A 22887-nucleotide genomic window follows, 5' to 3' on the forward strand; every position below is an offset into this window, starting at 1 on the left:
ATTATAGTTGATACCACCAGATGGTGCCAGATTTTATTTGAAAGTTTAGGTTTCAAATTGTGAACCTCATTTTAGCCCGTGAACCAAAAGTTTGGGTCTGTTCTCCGGATAAAATATGTAACAGTATTGACACTGCCTTATGACACTGAAGACAAAACTATTTCTTTTTGTTAAATTGCTTTTACTTCGACCCCAATTTTCCTCTTGAACCTGATATGACTAATATTTATGTTCATTGGGATACAGGGAGGCTGGTCACGAAATCAGAGTGCATTGTGGGTGATGTAGTTTATGGTAAATGTATGTTTGAGTCAAATTGGAATTAGAGAATTTGACTGTGTACTGAAGGAATTTTACCTTAAGAGTCGTGTGCATGCCAAACTCTGGTGGGCCACATAGAACGGCTGTGGTAGGCGGGATCTGACCTGTGGGCCTTGGGTTTGACAAAAATCATTACATTAACTCAAGAGTCAAAGTCCAAGTCCTCTAAAAACGTTTAAACTGAGCCACCAGGGAAGAGCATATCTGGTCCAAGTTTAGCGTCTGAGGCTCCAAGTCATTACTGGTGTCGACCAGCTACAAGTCCAGAAGGCAATTATTTAGTGCAACTATTTCTGACATGGATCTGGTCATTATAATATGTAGTAAAACAGGAAAGAATTTTTTTTTTTTTTTCTAACCAGATTTGACTTTATTAGTGCTTTAACAGTGTTGGCAGTGAACAGATGAATCAGAGACTACTTTGTTACACTTCCACCATGGTGCTTTTCAGGAATCAGCGAACGAGTCAGCATCTCGTAGAAGATTGTACGTTGGAGTTAGACAGTACTCGTCTTATCGTTAGCAGTTACAGTAGCAGTTAGGGAGCACACATGCTGGGGTGAGGTCAACAGTGAGGAAGAGGCTCAATGAAAGTCTTTTTGCCGTGCTGTTAGCAGCAGTTACAGTAAATGCACTGTTGTAACACTGGAATGACAGTAAGGCAGCCGGTTGAAATGCAAAAAGGAAGTGATGAAAGCTTTAGGTCTGGTCCGGTTGTAACATGCACAGCGTTGATGACACGTCTCTCAATTCACACAGAAACACAAGTACAAGAGAACTTTAGGATGAGGGAGGATTTCCGTGACGTTGTAACACTGCCATGCAAACGCAACATAAGCACGGCTCAACACCAGGCACAGATACAGTACGATGGAACCGCTGAGGGGAATGAGATTGTCACAACTGGCTAAGAATGAGAACACGGAGGAAGAGGAATACGAAGCTGTTACAGCGTTTTTAACCCTAATCTGCTTCAGTACAGTGACTCACTACCAGGATGAAGTCGTGGGTTACACAGGTTTTGGTTTGGCCCACTGCCTGGTTTCATAGTTGCTGGAATTTTTCCACAGTTTTAGGAAGACGCAGGATTATCAATCCATACGTATCATACACTCAAAAAGAACAGCGAGGCATTTTGGGAAGTTTGATGTTTTGAATTTAAACCACAGGAAACAGGGAAAACACTTTTGTAACCCACTCAACCACACGGAGACCAAAATGTATTCAAATACGTGTGTAACTAATTAACTAACTAGCTATTAACTTAACTCTGAAATGGTCGGTCGTCACGTCAATAATGAACTGAGGTTTCAACAGTCCACCAACCACAGCTACGGACTGTGCATGGATGAAGTAAAAGAGGGTGGAGTAGATGGAGACGAGTGTCAGCTGAGAGTTGTGACAGAAGAAAAGCTGCAAAGTTGAAAGTTCAGGGTTATGAGACAGTAGTGAGATCTGCTATGATGTGTGGTTTGGAGACAGTGGCTCTGTCTAACAGACTGAGTGCACTGAGGTGGAGGTGAAGAAGATGAAGATGCTCAGATTTTCACTGGGAGTGATGAAGTCAGGAAAGACGAGAGGAATAGTTCCCGACAGGATGGTGGAAACATCGCAATCTACTGTAATGTCTAATGTGGTGAAGTTCCCAGGAAGGAAGCTGGGAACTTTTGAAGAATAGCAGTCAAGCCAGTTTTTTAACCTTGGGGGCGCCTAGAACAGAGCTTTTTTTGGGTGAATGTGAGTCTCCTTCTGTCCGTCTGCCCTAACCCACACACACACACACACACACACCATTGGCGTAACTGCATCTTCTGTGTGTTCCAATGATGAGTTTGTATAATGTACCTGAAAACGATTCATTTTCACAACTTTTTAAAAATGGCATTCATAAACGATTATTTGCAACAGCAAATAATTTCACTTCATGCATGCAACTTTATGCAATCCTCCCCTGTGACTCTTTGGCGCCCCCCAGGGGAGGTGCCCCTCACCCATTGAAAATCACTGGCCTAGAATTCTAATTCTAATGGGGTCGCCTGAAATGTCTACTAGTTAAAATTACTGATAAAAATATTTTTTCAATATCTGAGCTGGAGCATTGATTGATAGCTGCGATCACGTGACTGAAAAAAAAACTAATTCTGGGGTTTCCAGAAATTTGTGTGGGACGATGATGTTCAGTCAAGAAGGTTCTTGTAACAGAAGAACAGAGAAGGAATGGAGTGAGATGGAGGCAGACACAGACTTGGTCACTGAGACAAACATTTGTGGAAGAATGTCGATTGCCCTGTTTCCTGTCTTTTTTTCCCCTACATCACTTCATTATCATTTTTTCAAATCTATCATTATTAATTATAATTATATTAATCCTTCTTTAGTGATTGAGCTCCTTTTCCCAAAATGTCAAGCCTTCTCTTTTTAAGGAGAAATAAAGTGAATGATAAGTGCGTGGGAACCTCTACTCTCCGTCATTCCGTCACACTGACAGGATGCAGAGGGTGAGGCCAAGAGTTTGTTCAGTCACCTGCCGATCAAGCTCCAGTGACGGGCCGAGCGGTGGTGTGGTGGAACACCCGCCGCCCTCACAGCCAGAGCTTCACGTGGCGCTGCCTCCGTCCGTCACACCCCCTCTGTCCGCCTGCTACTTCAAAAAGGAGTCGAGCTTCTGCTCGATGTTGGCGAAGGCGTCATCGCCCAAGTAGTCGATCTGCCCCGCCTCCCAGCGCTGCTTCCTCTCCTCTGACGAACGCTTCTGCGGAGGTGGAGGAGGAGAAGAAGAAGAGGCTGGAGAAGGAGACGGTGGCTGTTCACTCACCTCCTCACTGAGTTTTCCCTGTGAGACAGACACAGATGTGCAGAGACAGAGAGAGACAGAGCAGTTGAGGAGAAATGAATGGCTGAAGCTCAGAGCAGTGCTTTATATGGAGTGATTTCACCAAGTTCAACTTCAGCTTGACTCACCCCTCCTCTCCACCCCCACCCCCAAAATGGAATTTCCTCACAGGGGAATTTGCTCTTTCTACCCTCAAATGCCACATGCAGGCATTTCTTCAGTGTAAAAGTAAAAAAGTGACATTTCACGACACTTTTCCAGCCGATAAGAGCAGAGTTTGTTAGCAGAGAGCGTACCCTAACCCTGGTTGATAAAATTAGTCCATGTTTCATATTTCAAGTATTTAATCCAAACTATTTACAGCCCGCTCATATTAATGTTGGAGTATTCGTGCATTTTACTGTAGATGACCCCGACCTGCAGACTGCAGATGGTATTTGAACCATGGCTGGAGTCCAGAGCCATAAAAACAGCTTGTATGTACACGCTCCTAACCCATGAGCAGCACAGAAGTTTACTGCTGTATATCACCACGAGATGAAATGATTACAAATCACACAATAAAAAAAACACTGGCTAGAAATCTGGTGTAGTAAAAGAAGTACTTTAAATGATGAAATTATTTATTTCATCATATATATATTAATATATATTATATATATTATACATCACATGTTTAAATTTGCTTTTAAAACTTATAACTGATAACTGTTGATTGACAGAAATGAAACTTATAACTGATAACTGTTGATTGATAGAAATCCTTTGTGTTACGTGGCTCTCCACCTGAAAACTAGAAGGTTCTCCTGAAGGGATTTTTGATTTTCTTTTAATTAAATATCAGGGCTAGCATCTGTCTGCCTGAAAAAGCTAGCAACAGCAGGCTACACAGCTAAACTCCACTCTAAAAAATGCAGTTAAAACATCCAAACTTCGGCACAAAAAAACAAACTTTAGCTTTAATGTCACCGACGCGGGTGTAACTGCTGTTAACTCCAGTCTGTACATGTCAGTGCGACACAACTGGGCACAGCTCCAGGTTGTTGGGCAGAGCAACAGGTTTGGCCGTGACAGTTGTGTTTGAATTTACCCACAACTATTTCACTACGACAGTCACCAGAGAAACGTCCTGGCATTTGGCTTCAGCAGAGGATTGTGTGACTAATTGATTTCTCCATGATGTGTAATACTTGGCAACATTGTTCATTTGTGGGTAAACAATTACAACTGTTTCAGATGTTAGCAGGGACTCCAAGCAAACGGCTCAGGAAATGTATACAACCTGCCCTTAACATTGAGGATTTTCTGAAACTTTTCCTGAAACACAAAATGTGGAAAAAGTGTCTTTGCCACGGAACATGTCAGGTCGTTTATATGTCACTCAAATATAGGCTGACCAAAATCATTATAAAGAACCTTGGCTAGAGAAATATACTAAAATTAGCAACAAGCTAGCTTTAAAAAAAGCTGAATAACTGATAAAAGTATAACCCATAAACAACCGTTCAAAGTCCAAAATATAAAAAAAATAAGTTAAACGAAAAGTTGAACAAAAGGATAAAAGAATGATAGCCCAGAACTAGCTTAATGATAGCTTCCAATACCGTGGAAAATAGAAGTAGGTTAGCCATGAGATAAGGGGTAAACAGTGCAGTAAACTGTAGCTAACAAAAGTTTCTAAAAAAAATCTAAAAGTTTAGAAAAGAAGCCTAAATAATAAAATATTTGCTAGCTGTTATGACATCAGAAACCAAAAATAGCCAAATTAGCTCTTATATAGTTTAGCTCAAACAATGTGTAAAGGGGTAAAGTTGACTATAAACTTTGCTAATAGTTAGCACAAAAATTCAGATAGCATGGAAACCACCAAACATCTGCAGAGAAGACAGCTAAAAATTAGCCTTGAAAAAACACAACAACATTATAATAACGTTAGATAAAAATACACTGGTTGTCTATTTGAAATAGTCAAAAGAAATGTGACACTAAATCAACACTCAGGGAAGATGATGATGATGATGATGATGATGATGATGATGGGGCAGTTTTTGTGATCGCACGAGATCAAAGGATTTGGAAAGACCTGCTTGGAAACCAGAAGTTTACTAACGATTAGGTGTTTCCACACACACAGTCGAGATGTGACAGTTATGCAACACCTCGGACAAATAAAAACACAGGTAGAAGCATTCCACTGCTGTTCTTCATGTACAGTATGTCTCACACACCACTCCTCAAATCAACCTCCGCATTTTCACACACACTCTGCCGATGACTTACGTTCTGGTCGGACTCTTCTAAGCCGCTGCTGAAGTCTGTTTCTCCAAAGGCCTTCTGGAGCAAAGGCAGCACCTGTCTGGTGTACAATTGCCACCACATGAGCAGGTAGTCGGGGTGGAGGCTACCCTGGCCGGGTGACAGGGAGTGACCTTTCATCTCGCCCCGCTGAGAGTCATAAGAGTAGTTCCAAGGCTTGACGGCACCCAGGAAGTGCACCACCTTTGCGTTGTGACCATACCTGTTTAAAATAGAAGGTGTTGTGGCTTTTATAGCTCAATTATGTGAATTTGTGACTTGCAAAATAGAAGGTGTTGTGGCTTTTATAGTCTTTATAGTCAAGTCTTTTGTGACTTGTTGTGAAAAATAACTGCCCATTGCACAGGCACAGAGGCATTATTAAGATGGCATCTCGGGGATTCCATAAAGACCTCTAACCAAATAATTTGCTTTATATCTTTCTGCATTACCTTGTTAGCTTACACCAGAACAACATACTGGACTTCTCTTGTGCAGGCACAGAGGCATTAATAATCAGAACAGTTGAATAGTTTTGGGTATTGGTAAATTTGATATTATGGCTTCTGTCCAACTGGTCCACAAACATGCAAATCTTCAAGGATTTTCTGTCATAGCTTTACATGCTAGCAAGAGGTTAGAGTTGTATTTAACCCTTACACTGCCCTACTTCTTCATCTCAACAACAGCCTAGTTATCCTTCACATGGTCAAATGTGAACAAAGGGCAAAGATAAGGGATAAATGGGTGGCGTGTGTGTGTGTGTGTGTGTGTGTGTGTGTGTGTGTTTACTTACTGTTTAAAGGCAGGCAGGTAGGAGTAGATGGCGATACTGCTGAGGTTATAGATGAAGGGAAGGTGCTTAGAAATATCTGCCGTTGCCCAGGTGTTAAAGAAGCTGTTGAGAACCCCTTGATCTCCACCTGCAGACACAAACGTTAAAGATGAAAGACTTCTTTGGTTGTTTGTAGCCGTAGAGTTCTATAGTAATGTCCCCGTTTGCTTTAAGAACCTTATCTAATCTCTGGCTCTTGAAACCCCCGAGGCACACATTACACACATACCTGAACAGTCTACACCACACTGAGTCCTTTCTGATGAGCGGTAACGGAGAACAAATGTTGACAGGACTGTAAGTGGATGCTAAAAGTGTTCAGAGGTTCTGTAATGAGTTCCTAGAAGTTCTAAGGCTGGACGGTGTGATTAAAGTTAAACATCCAGGCCGTTCACTGCAGTAAGTTACATCAAAGTGAAGCTTCGCTGCATTCGTTCGACCAAAACGACTTGAGTTGAAAAAGGTTGGCGTTGGGCCGTAGTTCCTAGTGCGTCTCACCGTCGAAGCTGCCATTCTCAGCACAGAACGTCAGCAGCTGCTCGTGCGTTTCGTTAGACGGTCGGAAGACAAAAACTCCGGAGTTGAAGCAGTCGGGCCAGCCAGGATCTGGAGCTGCAGAGAGCTCCTCCCTCTCAAAGAGTTCGTCAACGTTAGACAGAACCTAATCAGGGAGATGAGGAACACCTGTAAGCTGGAGCTGAGATACTGTGGAGAGGGCAGTGTTAGTCTTATGACTAGTTAGTGTCACTACTAATTTATCTGTAAAATATTCATGTCAATATTACAAAGTTGACACGAGTCTGTGACCAGTTCTACATCAGTTTATATGTTAACNNACTGACAAAGGAGGTTGTTGACTAAGTCATTCAGTGCTGGTTCATTTTCATGTCTTTTGGTCTCAACACTGGTTTGTTTATATAAAATAATAATAATAAAATCCCTACCTAAGAATTACCCATCATGCGTCGTTACATCGACTTTATTCAAAAACCAAAGTTCAGCCACGATGTATTTACTGTCTTTCCATCTGACGGTACAACTCACCAGTGTGTCTGCGTCCATGAACACACACTTGCTGTAGTGTGTGAGGGTCCAGCAGTGCAGTTTGGTGAAGGTCACTCCCAGGTCTGGACGCTTCATCAGGGCCAGGTGGGCCACATCACCTGAGTCCAGGACGTCCACCAAACACACCTCATCGAAAATGGAGCCCAGTGCTTCTCTACACACACACACACACACACACAAAAACAGTGTGTGTGATCCTTTATGTCAAACATGTGGCCCGTGGCCCAAATCTGGTCCGTTTCCTCATTTTATGTGGCCCACCAGAGCTAAATCTGTGTGTGATTTCTCAACGGTAAAAGTAATAGAGCTAAATCTGTGTGTGATTTCTCAAAGAAATCACATTAGGTAAAAGTAATGTTTAGTTTTCATCTTTTAGAAATGTATTTTATTTGTATTAATTAAAATAATCTTACCTGCAAGGTTCTGCCACATGAGGTCCCACCAGAACAACCAGTTTCTTGGAAGTGTTATGGTTTCGCAACGACTGGCCGAGAACCAGCGCTCCTTTGGCGTAGCTGTCGGTTGTGGCCAACGTCACAAAAGCTTCGTCTGTTTTGAACAAACACACACACATATATTTCTTAATAAAGGAGCACCTGTTTTTTTTCCTTCATTACTTCCTGCAACACAATACACATATTTAGATATACATCGCGGCCTTACGGCTAGGTACATTATTTAGCGGCTAGCTGCGGCTACTAAATTATCGCTGCCCCTATTTCTTATTTCCATTCCAACTGAAGTTGGCTTAGTTTTGGTAACGGTGCTGTCGGCCATGTTCAGGATTTTCCTCTTCAGTTTACAGTCTGTGGGAAACAGAACTGATGAACTGCAACAGGGCCATGTTTTTGTGGCCACGATGTCACGCCCTGCCTCCAGAGACTACCATCTATCATTCAAGTTTCCCATTCATTCAGACATGAGAGACTTTTTGTTCATTCATGGTTGACCTGCAGAGGGCAGAGCCATCACGCTGTTTTTCGAAGCCCAGTGTTCTGGATTCCTGGTATCTGTGGATGAATGGACACCGTCACTGTCCATTTTTAACTTCTGTCTCACTCACAGTTTGCAAATGACACAACTGTGGTGTTGAAATGAAACCACAGTTTTCCACAGAAACTTCACGCCTCACCCAGTCTAGTTTTCATAGTGGTTTGGCTGACAGGTATCGTTCCCATTGTACCTTCACGCCAACGCTTCAGCAGTGGAGTAACAGCGACCTGCTGTCATTTCCTAGCACATTGTTTGAGCCGTCAGCCTCACTTCCTGTTCCGTGGTGTCAACCTGACTAATTGGTTCCCGCTCCAGCTGCTGATCGCATTTTGGAAAATATAACAAATCATAAAAACAAAGAAAAACAATGAACCAGAAGCAGAATGCTGATGCAGGCTTGTTGAACTAAATCACACGTTGCCAACTTTTTCCTCCGTGTTCAGGGAAACCCCTGCATGTCCCTGTTCATCCCATCTTCACTGCAGCCAAACATTTCTATGCAGACCTACTGTGGACGGTCCAATGTGCTGCACATCCATCGTTCACGCATTAGCGACAGCAGAGGACACACTGGAGCGACTTGACTGAATGTGGGCCCAGAGCCAACGCACTGTGTGATGGTGTGTGTGTGTGTGTGTGTGTGTGTGTGTGTTCTGTGGGCCTCTTGGAAATGTGATCAGCATGCTGAAGTTGCACAGCCATTTGTTTGGTCTGATACAACTTCCCATGAACTAAATATTAAAACTGTGTGCAGCCTTTGTGGCGGCCAAGGTCGAACAGGAAACATGTGACGTTATCTAACGGCGTCATCACGTTTCACTGGAATCAAACACTGATGACTGGTGCATCTCCAGGTGTGACGTGTCTCATTTGTCAGTTGTGAGCACATTATGTAAATGTTTTGCACGGAGGTGATTTTACACCTTGGGATAAAATCCGAGTTTGTTCCGATTAATGCGACTTCAGCCACATATTCTGTAATAAAATACAGTTTGTATTTACATACAGCGATGTCACCGAGAAAACAAATTGATTATAGGAGTTCTGTGTCTATTGAGGTCAACTAATATAGATTTTTCTGGAATTTAAAAAGCATCAAACACAGTGACGGTGCTGTTTGTCATAACTCTGCAGAACTTGTATCACATCCGTGTAGTAACACACTGTGTTACGAAGGTGTTACCAAAACTGTCGTACAAACACGGAGTCGCTGTGAATTAATCAAAAAATAATAATGATTATTTGTAATCTTAGTTAATCTAGATTAATAATGATAACATTTTTAATGAAAAACATTACTAAAATAATTCATTCAATAAACCTGGTAAAGTATGGTTTAATTTGTTATAGTAGTAACGGTACTGTAGAGTAGAGGCAGTAGTTTAGCCTCAGGAGGGGTGAGCGGAGGAGTCCACATTCACACCCTAGATTCTGGGCCTAATTACAGTAAAATATTGCCCTGTGTTACGAGGGTTGTATTAATTACAGCTCTAAACATTAGTTGTGGTGCAGTGGTTTTCTACAGCAGTAGAAAAAAAAAACCCTGACATGAAGACCTCACATCCTGCACGTCCACACCAGAAAAAAAAACCCTGTCAAGTTAACCACAAGCCCCACATCAGCCCAGGAAGTCAACGAGGTCCTCTTTAAAGTAAAGGTATACATCATCTGGAGGTTTCATCAGACAGTTTTTTTAATTAATAATTTGCTATTTTTTTATTACCACTTCTGGTTACAAAGATATGGTCATTCAAACACATTTACAGACGTGATTTTCATTCTGATTCTGATCGTCCCAAACTTCACTCAGCTCATCAATAGCCCTGTGGTGGCTCCAGCGTACAGTCAGGTTTCAGGGTGAACATGAATAAAGTGAAAAACATTGACCAGGAGAAATGCTGGTGATGTAACGAGTCTGCGTTTCACTTGCACAACCGTCAAGGTCCAACCGTGCAATAAGTCACACTGACATTTCCTGTTTGACACACGACCTCAGAATGAGAAAAGGTCAACATCTCACCAGAAACAAATGGTCAGAGGCTCTGTTTAAACTTTAAACCAAGCTCAATTTTAGACCTAAGATTTAGCTTTTTTGTTTGGGTTTAATTAGACATTTAATGATTGATGATTTAATTTCATTTTTGTTTCTTTAATGAACCAAAAAAAATGGCAATTCGAAAATAATTTGGTAGTTTTGCAAGTTATCATTTCGGTTTTTTTGCACTAACATTACAACTTTTTTTTTTTAACTAACATTACAACCAAAGACAAAGACTTAAAAGTAATGACCTTGAGCTTTAGAAATAGGATGAAAAGTTTAGTCAAAAATGTGTGAAATTAAAACAGATTTTTTTTTTAATTCCAAAGACTCTGAGTTTGCTCTGAACTCCTGTTTATTCTGTAATCCCACTCTGTTTGATTTACCCCCCCTCCACCTCCACCCCCCGTGGTTATCTATGCTGCTGAACATGTGTGCACCCTCCACCGTACTGTACTGTACTGTACTGTACTACACTGGTTACTTCATGGAGCAGTACAGTATGTGGTAACTCAGTCTCACTAGTCCAGCAGCCTTTGGCCTGTCCTGCTGGAAAAAAAACACTCATCTCTCCAACATGATGTAAAAGTGATGTAAACTAAAAGTTAGCCAATAACTTTAGCATTAGTGAATATTTGGGTGAATAAAAAAAACAGTTTAAAATATAAAGAAAAAAGCTGTATATTTTAACATAATATATATTATATGTTTATATATTTGTGTATTTTAAATACAAAATTGAGTTTTTTATTTAAAAACCCAAATAATTGAAAATACTATAAAGATATTGAAAGTTTTTATTTTATCAAGTGGAATTTAATGTTAAGATATAAGCATGACATTTCTAACAATTATTTTAATTAAATCAAATTCTATTTAATGTAATGGCTTTTAAGTTGAAATTAATACGGGTTTAATTGTTAATTGTCATATAATAGTATGTACGACGTAACAACAGGTATTTATTTTGAAAATCCTAACCAGAAATGCCGGTAATACTAACCGGTAACTTTACTATGGTCCATTCTCTGCAGCAATTCATCTTTTTCATCTCTCACTCGATCTTTTAAAACGACCACCTCGTCGAGCTGCCTGACACTCATCCTCTCATGTCTCTTATTTCAGCGGTAAATCGTGCTCATATTCGTCTCTACAGCGGTAAACGAACAATCGCGATGTTTCAGGCGATGCGCAGAGTTCGTGCTGCAGCTCCGGTTCGGACGGTTCCGGAGCCGGCGGCCGAGTTCTGGTGTCAATGCGGCGGCCGTGGGTGGGTGTCGCACTCACCTGACATGGTGCAGAGAGGAGAGTCCACCCGTGGGTCGGGGGTCGCGATTCGTAAGACGTGCGGTTTGCACTGCGAAGGGCAGAAGCGCAGCAGCTGAGAGCAGTCCAACACAGGAATTAAGCCCCACATTTTCCGGGTCATGTGACCACTAACAGGTGCCACGCCCCCCTCTGCACGTTCCCTCTCTCTCTTTCTCACTCACTCACTCCTCTCTCGTTCTAGTCTTTCTAGTCTATTATTATTATTATTATTATTATTATTATTATTATTATTATTATGACATGTTTTCAGTATTTGTCTGTGTTCGTGTCTGGGGTTTGTTACAATAGTATTCAAAGAAGTTTAATTTTATTTTTGCTTTTCGTCTTCTTCTGTGAGCTGATCCTGTCTCTCCCCACTACTCACTTCTTCTGATTTTTAACAGCGACTGTCTTAATTTTAGTGTCAATACCGCCATCTGTGGGCCAAATGTGTAAATATAAATTCATGTAATACCCCAGTAAATGCATTTATTAGTTGTTCATTGAAACAAAAACAAAAATCTGAAACCAAAGTATAAAAATGCATAGTTTAAACCAGTAGTTTCAAACTCCTGGCCTGGGGACCACTTCTGGCACATGAACCTCTCATATCTGGCCTCTGACTATATGTCAATAATATATACATATATATTTTTTTAAGGTTATTATATTAGAAATATCAGTTGTATATCTGTAATAATTGTCTTTGTAGGGTTAGGGTTAGTAAATACTGTGAATATGAAGTTATATTGTTGTTTTATTTTTTCCCTATGTTTTCTTGCCGATGGATATTATTAGCGGCTGTAACTCGTCTGCACCAGCAGCTGATTGTGTCTTAGGGTCTCTCCACCCAAACTGTTGTCACCACATGGATGACAGGAGGTGGAGCAGACGCCTGAAGTGTGTCCGTTAGGTGGAGAGAGTAACCGGAGATCGCCTGCCAGTCACAGAGTGAAACCGGGCTGATCAGGTGTCTGGGAGAGAAAAGACCGGAGGCGTTGCTAAAAAGATGGAGTCACCGTGCGCTGGGCAGGGGGTCAGAATGTAGACACTGACTTTGACCTTGAAGAGATCAGGTATGGAAATGTCTTGATGTTGTTGATGTGAGGAGAAATCAGGCAGATTTGACATTTTAATAACGTGTTTTTTAACCGTTGAGCAGCGAAGTTAAAAGAGAAGTCGTCCGGCCAGAGGAGGCGAGGATAGGAGGCCCAAAGAAAAGGGTAAGTAATAAAAGAGAGTGCTCATGAGTGCAGGGCTCGACCCACTGGAAGGTGACTTTCTGACCTGGGATCAGTGGACTCTAAGCCTTTCAGCCTGCCTTTTATTCTTCTATTGCATTAAGGTCCTGTTCTGTGTTCTGTAGTACAGGGGACAGTTAGGAGATCCTGACCTGAACAAAAAGGACTAATGACCCAAATCCAGAAATTAGAAAAAAAACTCCTACAGTTAGTTTCATTTCAGGAAAACAGATATAGAGTGACGGTGTTCGTGTTTTACTGTAGTAGAGCGATGAGCGCCGCAGTGAAGTGGTTCAGTTTAATCTAAGTGATGACATCGTGTGTGTGCCTCCGGTTACACAGCATTGTGTTAACACTTGCCTTCATGTATTAAACATGGGTGACAGAAAAACAAACAGTTTTTAGTAAGAAAATATATCATGGAACAACAGCAGTGAGCTACGGAAAATAAAGTCTACCTGCTTTGTTAATCCATTTTAAAGTTTCATATTCTACAAATTCACTAAAAGTTATTCTACTGTATGTTAAGTTAATAAAAGTTAACTCAGTAGTAGCTGACATTTTATTCTAATCATCTTTAACTTAATTAACATATCAAAATATGTCACTGAAATTCACAAGTTAACCTAAAAGATAGCTCAAAACTAAATTTTAAGTACAACTAGAAAAGCTAAGGCTTCACTTAGATTTATCAAGGCTAACAGATAGCAATGGTTGGCCAAAAACTAGTGAGAGTCAATTCTCCAGGAATAGATAAGTTTCCCAGAATCTTTCAAATATATATTAAATAGACAGGAGTTAGCTAAAAGGTAGCCCAAAGATGAGGTATTAGTTAGACTTTATGTTTGACTTTTCTTTCCTGAAGGGCAGACTTTTAAATGCTGATGTTCGTAAAATAGTTTGGGGCCATATAAGAATTGTCAAGTGCCGTGATTGGTCCCCAGGCCGGACTTTAGACACAACTAATCAAGTTTTATGACTAGGTTTGGAAAGTGTGGTCTATAGTTAAAGAGCCAACAGAGAGTCTAGTATTGACTTCCTTTTTTTGTCCTGACGATACTATAAATACACAAATGTACACATTAACTGCAACCGGTCCATGAACTGAGTAAAAGATGATGACACAGCTCAGGTGTTAAATGTTAACGACACCTGTCTCAGGGTGCAGGCAGACCAAAGGTCCACTCCGTGCCTGTCCAGGAGTGGCTCCTCCTAGGAGAGATAATCAACTTCTCTGCCTCTCTGGGATCTAGCTTCCTCCCTGCTCCGGTCTCCAGTCTCGCAGGACTCTGGACGACTCCTCTGCTGCAGCCAGTCCACAGGGATCTGCTCCCAGGAGGCTTCCATATCTTAAGACAAGACCGACGAAGAGAATACAATGAAGGTACGTCTGTGTCTTGGTGTCTTTGTTCGCTGCAGTACCTGTTCTAACATACCTGCATGTGTGTGAACGGCTCATTGAATAAAGGTTGGTCCTCAGCTGACTGGGCGCGGTCGTGAGACAGAAATGGAAAGATTTGATGGTTTATGATGCAATTTTCACATTAACTTGGCCAAACCTTTATGGTTTATGATGCAATTTTCACATTAATACTAATTAACTAATTAATTAAAATAGGCTTTTAATACTTTTTAATACTTTTTATTTTGATACTTTTAATACTTTTTAATACTTTTATTTTGATATCACAAGGACAAGTGAAATAACATAAGACCAAAAACAACAAACAAACTCCAGAAAAGGAAACGTCAAAACTTTGGTCAAAACCTATAGCAAAAAATGAGCTAATGGTTTCGTATTAACAGGTAGAATTAGTCAAAGCAGAATTCTAGCCATTGTTATTGGTGAAAGGCTGGCAAAAACTATAGCAAAATAGCTTAAATTAGCCAAAGAAAATTGCTTGTGTTAAACATACTGTAGAAGTGCAACACATATTCAAAAGTTTCAGATAGCTAAGAGCCAGAATAAGGAGTGGGTTTTTTTATTTCAGCTAAAACATAGAGGAAAAAAATAGCTAAACATTGTATATTTTTTCAGATAGACATTAGCTTTATCATGTAGCACAGTGTTTCTTAGACTTTTTTGAGGGGGCCCATATTTTAAAAGTCCCAACCCTTTGCGTCCCATGTCAATAGACATTATCTGTAAACTCCTGAGAAACATGATGCGAGATGAGCTGAAAAAAAAAACTGCGAGCTACCTGAGGGTTGCGACCCCGTCTTTGGGAAACAACAATATAGTAGTGTTGTGCTCATAATCTAAATTACTCAAAAGAAAACCAAAGGTTAACAGTCCAAAATGCAAATGCAAAAATTGCCAAAATGGCAACCCAAAATACAATACCCCAAAAAAAGAACAAAGAAGAATTCCTCACATCTCCGGTTCAACATTTGTTCGGTCATTCCAGGGGTACAGAGGAGCAGCCAAAATGGAGAACCATGTCACACAGATTTCCAGAGATGACCTGGAAGAGCTCAGGGAAGCCTTCAACAAAATCGGTCAGATTTCCACTCACATGCATCACATAATCAAACGCATACACACAGACTTTAATTCTTTTGAATATTCTATGCATATGTAATTACTATGGTTGAAAAAAGAAGCAACTTCTCATGAAAATGTTGCTTAAAAATGTATCTTTGGTTCCAGAAGTCAGAGATGTTACAGCCAACCATAAAGGCTGGTCTTATGTAAGATTTTTTATTATTATTTCAGGGAGTGCAGTGTGCAATGTTGTGTGTGAGAAAGTCACACACATAATAATTAGACAACACCTGATAAGTGAGTGCACGGTTATAAAACTGGTCTTGTAAATAAATACAAGGTGAATCTGACCTTTGTTTTACTTTATTGCACATGGTTTGGAAAAGTGAAGAAATAAGAAGTCTTAATTTAATGTGACTCGTAATTCGTGTTTGTTGTGTGCGAAACGTGTGAATTTATGTAAAATTGGCGATGATCAAAGATGATTTAGTTCTATTAGTTTTATTTCGTGAAATTTTATACATAAAAAATAAACAGTGTCATAAAGTCACAGTCATGAACATCACGGTGTTGTTGTAAATAACGCAGGTCCTAGGATAGATCCCTGAGGAACACCGTTGAAAAGAAAAGTGTACATATTGTACAGGTGTGCAACGCAAGATGTAGATTTGATTTTAAATATCAGGACTATTGTTTACAAACATTTTAAAACTAGTTTTAAACACGACGTGCATTTGATGCCATGAAAACATCACATATGACTTTGTTTGTGTTTGTTTCTCTGCGCGTTAACTCACGTCCTCAGACATCGACAACAGCGGCTACGTGAGTGACTTTGAGCTGCAGGAGCTGTTCAGAGAGGCTAGCTACTCCCTGCCAGGATACAAGGTGAGGGAAATCATGGAGACCTTCATTGCTGGAGACACCAACAAGGACGAGAAGATCAGCTTTGAGGAGTTTGTTTCTGTAAGTTCACACAAACACACCTGGACCATTGAATCTCTCCACACCGCCTCTTCATCTCATCTCTCTTCTTCTCCGTTCCTGCTCAGATCTACCAGGAGCTGAAAAGCAAGGAGTTAAGTGAGACCTTCAGGAGAAACATCTCGAGAAGAGACGGCATCCGGTCCTTTGGTGGAATGTCAAAGATATCCAGCGAGGGGACGCAGCATTCCTACTCTGGTGAGAGAGATGATGCTTTCTACTTCTCGTTGTCATGGTTACAGTCAAGCCACAACTGCAGAACTGCAACTAACCAGCGAATAAACCTTGATCAAGCAGACGGTTGTTTTCATAATCAGCAAACAAGTCATGTGATTCATTAAACACAAACGTAGTTGATGTGTGTTAACAATTCAAAATAAGAACATCATGGATGTTTTTGAGCCAATTAGCCAGAGTGAACTGTAATTAGAACGACTCACTAACAATTATTCAATGATCATAATCGGTCTTTGACTAATTTAATTAGTAAGTCATCAGCTGGACAACTAATTGTCAAAGCTCCCCTCTATTCAGGAAAATTGAAAGATTTTGCAACTGTTTGAATAAAATAACCTTATACTTCACTGAATTTCTTGAATGTTTTTTAATCGACACATATTTGAACATTGCTTGTGTTCGATGGTGAATCCCATATAAACAGCTTTACCACCTTTAAAAAATATTTTATTTCTTTACTTGCAATGTAGTATTAAAACAGGTCGCTGCAGTTTTATTGAACCTGCCGGGTGTTTGAGATGCAGTTTCTACCCCGGTTATGGTTTTACTTTATGAGACAATAACATTTAAAGAGAAATATATAATCATAGTATTATGTTCCTTGCAGTACAGGTTATTTTAGGTTTCCTTATAAGTACATTTTTATCCGTTGACACGGCATGTGGTAAAATGACTTTTTGCATACCACAGTTATAAAAGGAAATCAACGGTCAAAGCAAAGGGATGGATTTGAACCTGGGACCCGTCCATATAGTTTGACAGTTATAAAAGGAAATCAACGGTCAACAGGCCCAAACATTATTTTTTATGACTGAAGGCAAAGAAATAGCTCAGATGTAGCAGGAAACAAAAAACAAAGAGCAAGATGTTGTTTTTTTTATTTTGTGGTGTAAGAGAAATTTTAAAAAATATATATAACATATAACAAATAAATAACACAAACGTTGACATTTACCAGTTAAATTTTGTTTGTTTGTTTGTTGACTAAACGAGGATGTGTTTGCTTGAGTTTAGATCAAGAGAAGGTGGCCTTCGTTAACTGGATCAACAAAACTTTGGCCAAAGATCCAGACTGTGAACACCTGCTGCCCATAAACCCCAAAGACGGCAGCCTCTTCAAATCTGTCCGGGATGGAATCCTGTTATGGTAAAACACAAAAACAACACTCTAGTCCACTGAGCGCCAATTAACGCAGTGAAGAACTCACCTGCAGTTTGGACATAAAAGAGAAAAGGGGGAGGGGAGGGAGGGTATGGAGACCAGGGACAGAGACTCCTGTGAACACTCCATTCTCAGTACAGTCAGGTGTAAATCTTTATTGTGGGTCGTTCCCTCTCCCTGTGACTCTGTGTAAAGAGCACAGTGGGTTTTACAGAGTGATAATTCTTCACCTCTCAGATTAAACTCAAGGATTACCTCGCTGCCTTTACATAACGGTTCCCTTCCCTCCTTTCCACACAGACAGTAAAATGATCAACCTGTCTCAGCCTGACACCATTGATGAACGAGTCATCAACACCAAGAAACTCACCACCTTCAAGATGACTGTGAGTTCTCTGTACTTACTTTTTTGGTTCATTATTAAACTCAGAGACAGGACTTTTGGATGGGTGTGATTAAACAGAGAGCATGAGGCCCTGCCTCCCCTGCAGGTGGTGCTAAAGATACAGTGCAAAGGTCCATTTGACCATTTTCAGCAGTAATACATCACACCAGGTTTTATTCAGATGTTGATAATATATTGTATATATATTGTGTGTTGTTCAATATAGGAGTTTGATCAGCTTTAAAATACTAGAAAAAATATGATGTGTTTATTTATATTTTTATTTTTATTTTACAAATCAGTGTTTTGGTTGGAGGTTTTTTGGGGGTGAATTTTTGCATACACTGTGTTTGCAAATAATAAAACTTTTCTTCAGAACATTGTAGTGCTGTATTCCAAAGTAGAGGTCTGATGACTCAGGTGGTTATGTTGCGATAAGCATATGAACCTTTCACCGTAGGAGAATCTGGTCCTGGGTCTGAACTCAGCCTCAGCCATCGGCTGCACAGTGGTGAACATTGACGCCCCTGATCTGATGGCTGGGAAACCCCACCTGGTCCTGGGGCTGCTGTGGCAGGTTATCAAAGTCGGCCTGTTTGCTGATATAGAAATGAGCAAGAACGAAGGTCAGAGTGCTCTCTCACACACACACACAAACACACACACACAAACACATAACAACCAGCTCGTTTTATTGTGTCCCATTTAAAGTTGAGATTTTGAAAAGAACAGACACAATTTTGTTGCTATCGTGTGTTAATTATTAGCACCACAGCCTATTGTCAGTGGCTACATAGCACTTTATATGTGTATGTATATGTTAAATAAAATAAAAAATAAAATAAATATATTATTTTATTATTATTATTACTTATTTTATATATATATAAAATAAAATAAATATACAGTTATATGTTAACCTTTCTCCTGAAATCATATAGTGAAGTTACACAATAATATCAATACATACGCTGATGATGCACCGCATCTCTTATTCCCTGCCAACTGAGCCTCATGGAATACTTTAAATTATTTATCAAAGGCCAAAAGAGAAGAAGAATCTGCAGCTGAAGACAGAATGTGAGATTAGGGAGGTGATGCATGAAGAAGGAAAAATAACAGAATATTCTTTATTTAGCTTGGTATTAAGTTATATGTCCTGATATCTGCAGAAACCATAAATCATTTCAGCTTCAGTTCTGTTCTTTCGGTTATTTTATCACAGTGAGGTATGGTCTCTGTAGCCAAGGCTACAGAGATGTTAGGCAGAGTCTCCTGTATCAGAATCTTTTGGCTAATGTTTACCTTCTCTTGTATATTTGAAATTTGAAATACTACAGTTATACCAAACCATTATCACTGAGAATTCACAGCTCTGCCTGTGTTCTCTGCTGCAGGTCTCTATGGGCTGCTGGCGGATGGAGAAAAACTGGAACATCTGATGTCTCTGTCGCCCGAGGAGCTGCTGCTCCACTGGGTCAACTTCCATCTCCGTAATGCAGGGACGCAGCCCATCAAAAACTTCAGTGAAGACAACAAGGTGACCTGAAGAAAACACACACACACACACACCAGACACACACGCCAACATGAGTGTGAATAACTCCTTGTCCCATCATCCACCTGCAGGACTCCCGGGCCTATTTCTACCTGCTGCAACAAATCGCTTTGCAAGAGGCAAAAGAAAAGGAGCTCAGAACAAGAGTGAAAATCGACATAAGTGGCCTGAATGTGAGTCTGTGAGAAAAAAAAAAAGTTAGGTAGAAAGAGATAAATCTTCCATTTGTATGATTGTGTGAGTTTTATGTTTTGCATAAAGGAACCTGACTTGGAGGAAAGGGCAGAGCTCATGCTGCAGCAGGCGGCCCGTCTGGACTGCAGGCAGTTCGTGTCTCCTCACGACGTTGTATCTGGAAACAGCAAACTCAACCTGGCCTTTGTGGCCAATCTGTACAACATGCACCCAGCCATGCACAGAGCCAACACCAACGGCATAGAGGTCGCACGCATAGCAGGTGAGACATTGACCTGTTTACCATTACGTCAATGTACAGTGGAACTGTACAGGGAACTGTTGCTATCAGACACATAATTCACAAGCCAATGGACAAGACAAGCATTTATGCTTTTGTTTAAGGGTGTGACAGTTTATTGTTGTCATAAATTTAAATGAACCGCATTCAGTTGAGAGTTGAAGCTGGAGCTGGTGGAAAACACTAATAACCTTCGTGTCTTTGCAGGAGAGTCCAGGGAGGAGAAAACTTTCCGCAACTGGATGAACTCTCTGGGAGTGACTCCATATGTCAATCATCTGTACTGGTACGTCACTGGTCATGTGATCACTCATCTGATATATGAGGTGGAGGTATTTGGAACTTTTCCAAGAAAGCCTGGTCAAATGTTAATATGTTTGGCTTTTTAGGACATTGTAATAAAGTGTATCTTTTGTGGCAGGATGAATCTGATTTTCTTTTTTTTTTTTTGTTACATTTGATAGGCCTAATTATTACAATTATTAATTGTAATTATGGTTTAAGGTAAATGTATGGTGTTGATGTAAAAGTTCTTGCTCTGATTGTCACCATGGCTCCGGTTTCTTCCACAGCGATCTGTGCGATGCTTTGGTGATACTGCAGCTCTATGAAAAGGTCAAAGTGCCTGTGAACTGGAAGAAAGTCAACCGTCCACCTTACCCTTTCCTGGGTGCAAATATGAAGAAGGTATGACTACTTAACAACAATCGCTGTTTAATATCTAATAAAAACATTTGTGATCTCATGTGATCTCTGTTTATTGTATCTGTTCCAGCTGGAGAACTGCAACTACGCTGTAGATCTGGGCAAGAATGTTGCTCACTTCTCTTTGGTCGGTGTCGGAGGTGCAAACATCAATGAGGGCAGTGCCCTGCACATACTGGCCCTGGTCTGGCAGCTGATGAGGAGGTACAGAATATGAGCTCTATGAGTACTAAGTCCTTTAATGTACTTTCTCCATTGGACTCAACGTTAGGGACTGATCTTTTTGACCAATCCTGGTCCACTGGACATGGACGCATTAGTACATTAGACAGTTGACAAAACACTTGTTTAAAACTCTGATTCCTGCCAATAATCTGTGTCTGTTAAAGTGGTGGGAGTTTTGTCAGGAAGGCATCGGGAATAATAATCTGTACCAAATGAGATTACATTTCTGATTTTGACTCTTCCTCAGGTACACAGTCCTGGTTTTGTCAGATTTAGGTGATGGAGAAAAGGTCGGAGACCAGATCATCCTGGACTGGGTCAACACCACCTTGAGCCACAACCGCAAAGACACACAGATCAGCAGCTTCAAGGTACTGCATGTTCATTAGTCCTTATGCACTGCCCAGAAACCTTGCTGTTAGCACATTTGATGTTTTGTTTGTTTGTTTGTTTGTTTGTTTTTCTTCTCTACAGGACAAACAAATCAGCACCAGTCTCCCAGTTATTGACCTGATCGACTGCATCACTCCTGGAACTGTCAAGTGGGACATGGTGAAGAAAGTAGAGAAAGGGTTTATGAAGAAGGAAGATAAGAACGACAATGCAAAGTAAAAATCAAAATAAAGATACACATTTTTTAGTTTAGTTTTTTTACCTTTCTTCCCTTTTGTTCTTCAACTAAACTCCTACTTCTTCTTCTTTTTCTTCCAGGTATGCAATCTCCTTGGCCCGCAAAATTGGAGCTCGTGTTTATGCCCTGCCTGATGATTTGGTGGAGGTTAATCCTAAAATGGTGCTGACAGTGTTCGCCTGCCTCATGGGCCACGGTTGGAAAAAAGGCCTTAAATGAAAAAAAAAAAGAAGACAAAAGATAAGAAGAAAACTTTGAACAAACCTGAAATATAATATGAAACAAAATTATTTTTCTGTAAACTCTCTTTTCGTCATCTTCTTTTTAACCTTTGAAGTTAAAGTAATCACAAAAACAAGCAGATTATACTTTGTTTACGAAAGCAATACATCCGTGAACACGCAACAAATTACATATCTTAACAAAGTTTCTGCTTATCTATGAGTTTATACAATAGATAAAAATGCGAACAATTTTTCTTTTTTCCATTACATGGTACTTGCTTCATTATGTAGCTTCGCAGGAAAATAAAAAATCAAACACATTTTCTTTCAGCAAAACCTGTTTGTCTGTAAATGTTGTGCATTAAATACTGCTATTTAATTATTAAAATATATTGAGTTGTTACTTTAATGTGTGGATGTTTTTCATTTTACAGTACAATTAGGAATTTCAGTAGACATTTAGAAACAGTTCAAACATAGTACAGTATAGTACAGTGCCTGTGCTTGTAGTATACATACAGTATACAACAGTTTGAATAAAAAACAGATTTTGCATAAATATATTTATTTATGTGTTACTCAGATCATATGCAAATTTAAAAACAATTCTTGCAAAAGTAATATGTAAAGTTAGGTGACTTATTTAATAATAAATAAGGGAATAGTTTAGTTTGGATATTGTTCTAATGTTTTCAATCTTTCAGAAATATGTTATACTCATTAAAGTATAAATCACTGATAAATCTGTTCCTCAAAAGTAAACAAAAGTCTAATTTTTTATCAACATTTGAAATAATATGAATGTTTTTAATTATTAAATTATACCTCGGTCACTAAGATATTATCAAAGAATTTATGCTCCTCGCCAAAAGAGAGGTTCCCAAGAT

The 22887-nt window shown here is 39.9% G+C and overlaps 2 protein-coding genes across 2 annotated transcripts; one reads left to right on the forward strand and one right to left on the reverse strand.

Moving 5' to 3' along the window:
- Window positions 1–660: 660 nt before the first annotated feature.
- On the reverse strand, window positions 661–11824 carry LOC103379081 (glycogenin-1). The gene is made up of 7 exons (XM_008310508.3): window positions 11668–11824; window positions 7763–7898; window positions 7329–7503; window positions 6783–6945; window positions 6246–6372; window positions 5435–5672; window positions 661–3154 (listed from the first exon to the last, which is right to left on the reverse strand). The coding sequence occupies exons 1-7, from the start codon at window positions 11807–11809 to the stop codon at window positions 2963–2965; spliced, it is 1173 nt and encodes a 390-aa protein (XP_008308730.1). The 5' UTR covers window positions 11810–11824; the 3' UTR covers window positions 661–2962.
- Window positions 11825–12574: 750 nt separating this feature from the next.
- On the forward strand, window positions 12575–22401 carry pls1 (plastin 1 (I isoform)). Its single transcript, XM_008310498.3, has 18 exons — window positions 12575–12764; window positions 12851–12911; window positions 14183–14313; window positions 15338–15428; window positions 16220–16380; window positions 16467–16596; window positions 17650–17782; window positions 18102–18183; window positions 18643–18808; window positions 19580–19722; window positions 19812–19913; window positions 20002–20197; window positions 20423–20501; window positions 20788–20902; window positions 20991–21124; window positions 21393–21516; window positions 21620–21753; window positions 21857–22401. The coding sequence occupies exons 3-18, from the start codon at window positions 14308–14310 to the stop codon at window positions 21993–21995; spliced, it is 1935 nt and encodes a 644-aa protein (XP_008308720.1). The 5' UTR covers window positions 12575–12764; window positions 12851–12911; window positions 14183–14307; the 3' UTR covers window positions 21996–22401.
- The last annotated feature ends 486 nt before the right edge of the window (window positions 22402–22887 follow it).

The sequence above is a fragment of the Cynoglossus semilaevis genome, chromosome 1 (assembly GCF_000523025.1).
Source record: "Cynoglossus semilaevis isolate Cse_v1.0 chromosome 1, Cse_v1.0, whole genome shotgun sequence".
In the NCBI taxonomy this organism is placed as follows: Eukaryota; Metazoa; Chordata; class Actinopteri; order Pleuronectiformes; family Cynoglossidae; genus Cynoglossus; species Cynoglossus semilaevis.

Excerpts from the sequence above, each read along its gene's own strand:
- LOC103379081 (XM_008310508.3), bottom strand. The coding sequence starts at position 11,809 with ATGACCCGGAAAATGTGGGGCTTAATTCCTGTGTTGGACTGCTCTCAG. Across the intron at positions 7,504-7,762 it reads CATGTGGCAGAACCTTGCAG|AGAAGCACTGGGCTCCATTT; the intron begins GTAAGATTATTT and ends GTGTGTGTGTAG. Across the intron at positions 3,155-5,434 it reads TAGAAGAGTCCGACCAGAAC|GGAAAACTCAGTGAGGAGGT; the intron begins GTAAGTCATCGG and ends TCTGTCTCACAG.
- pls1 (XM_008310498.3), top strand. Across the intron at positions 19,914-20,001 it reads TCGACATAAGTGGCCTGAAT|GAACCTGACTTGGAGGAAAG; the intron begins GTGAGTCTGTGA and ends TTTTGCATAAAG. Across the intron at positions 21,517-21,619 it reads CACAGATCAGCAGCTTCAAG|GACAAACAAATCAGCACCAG; the intron begins GTACTGCATGTT and ends TCTTCTCTACAG.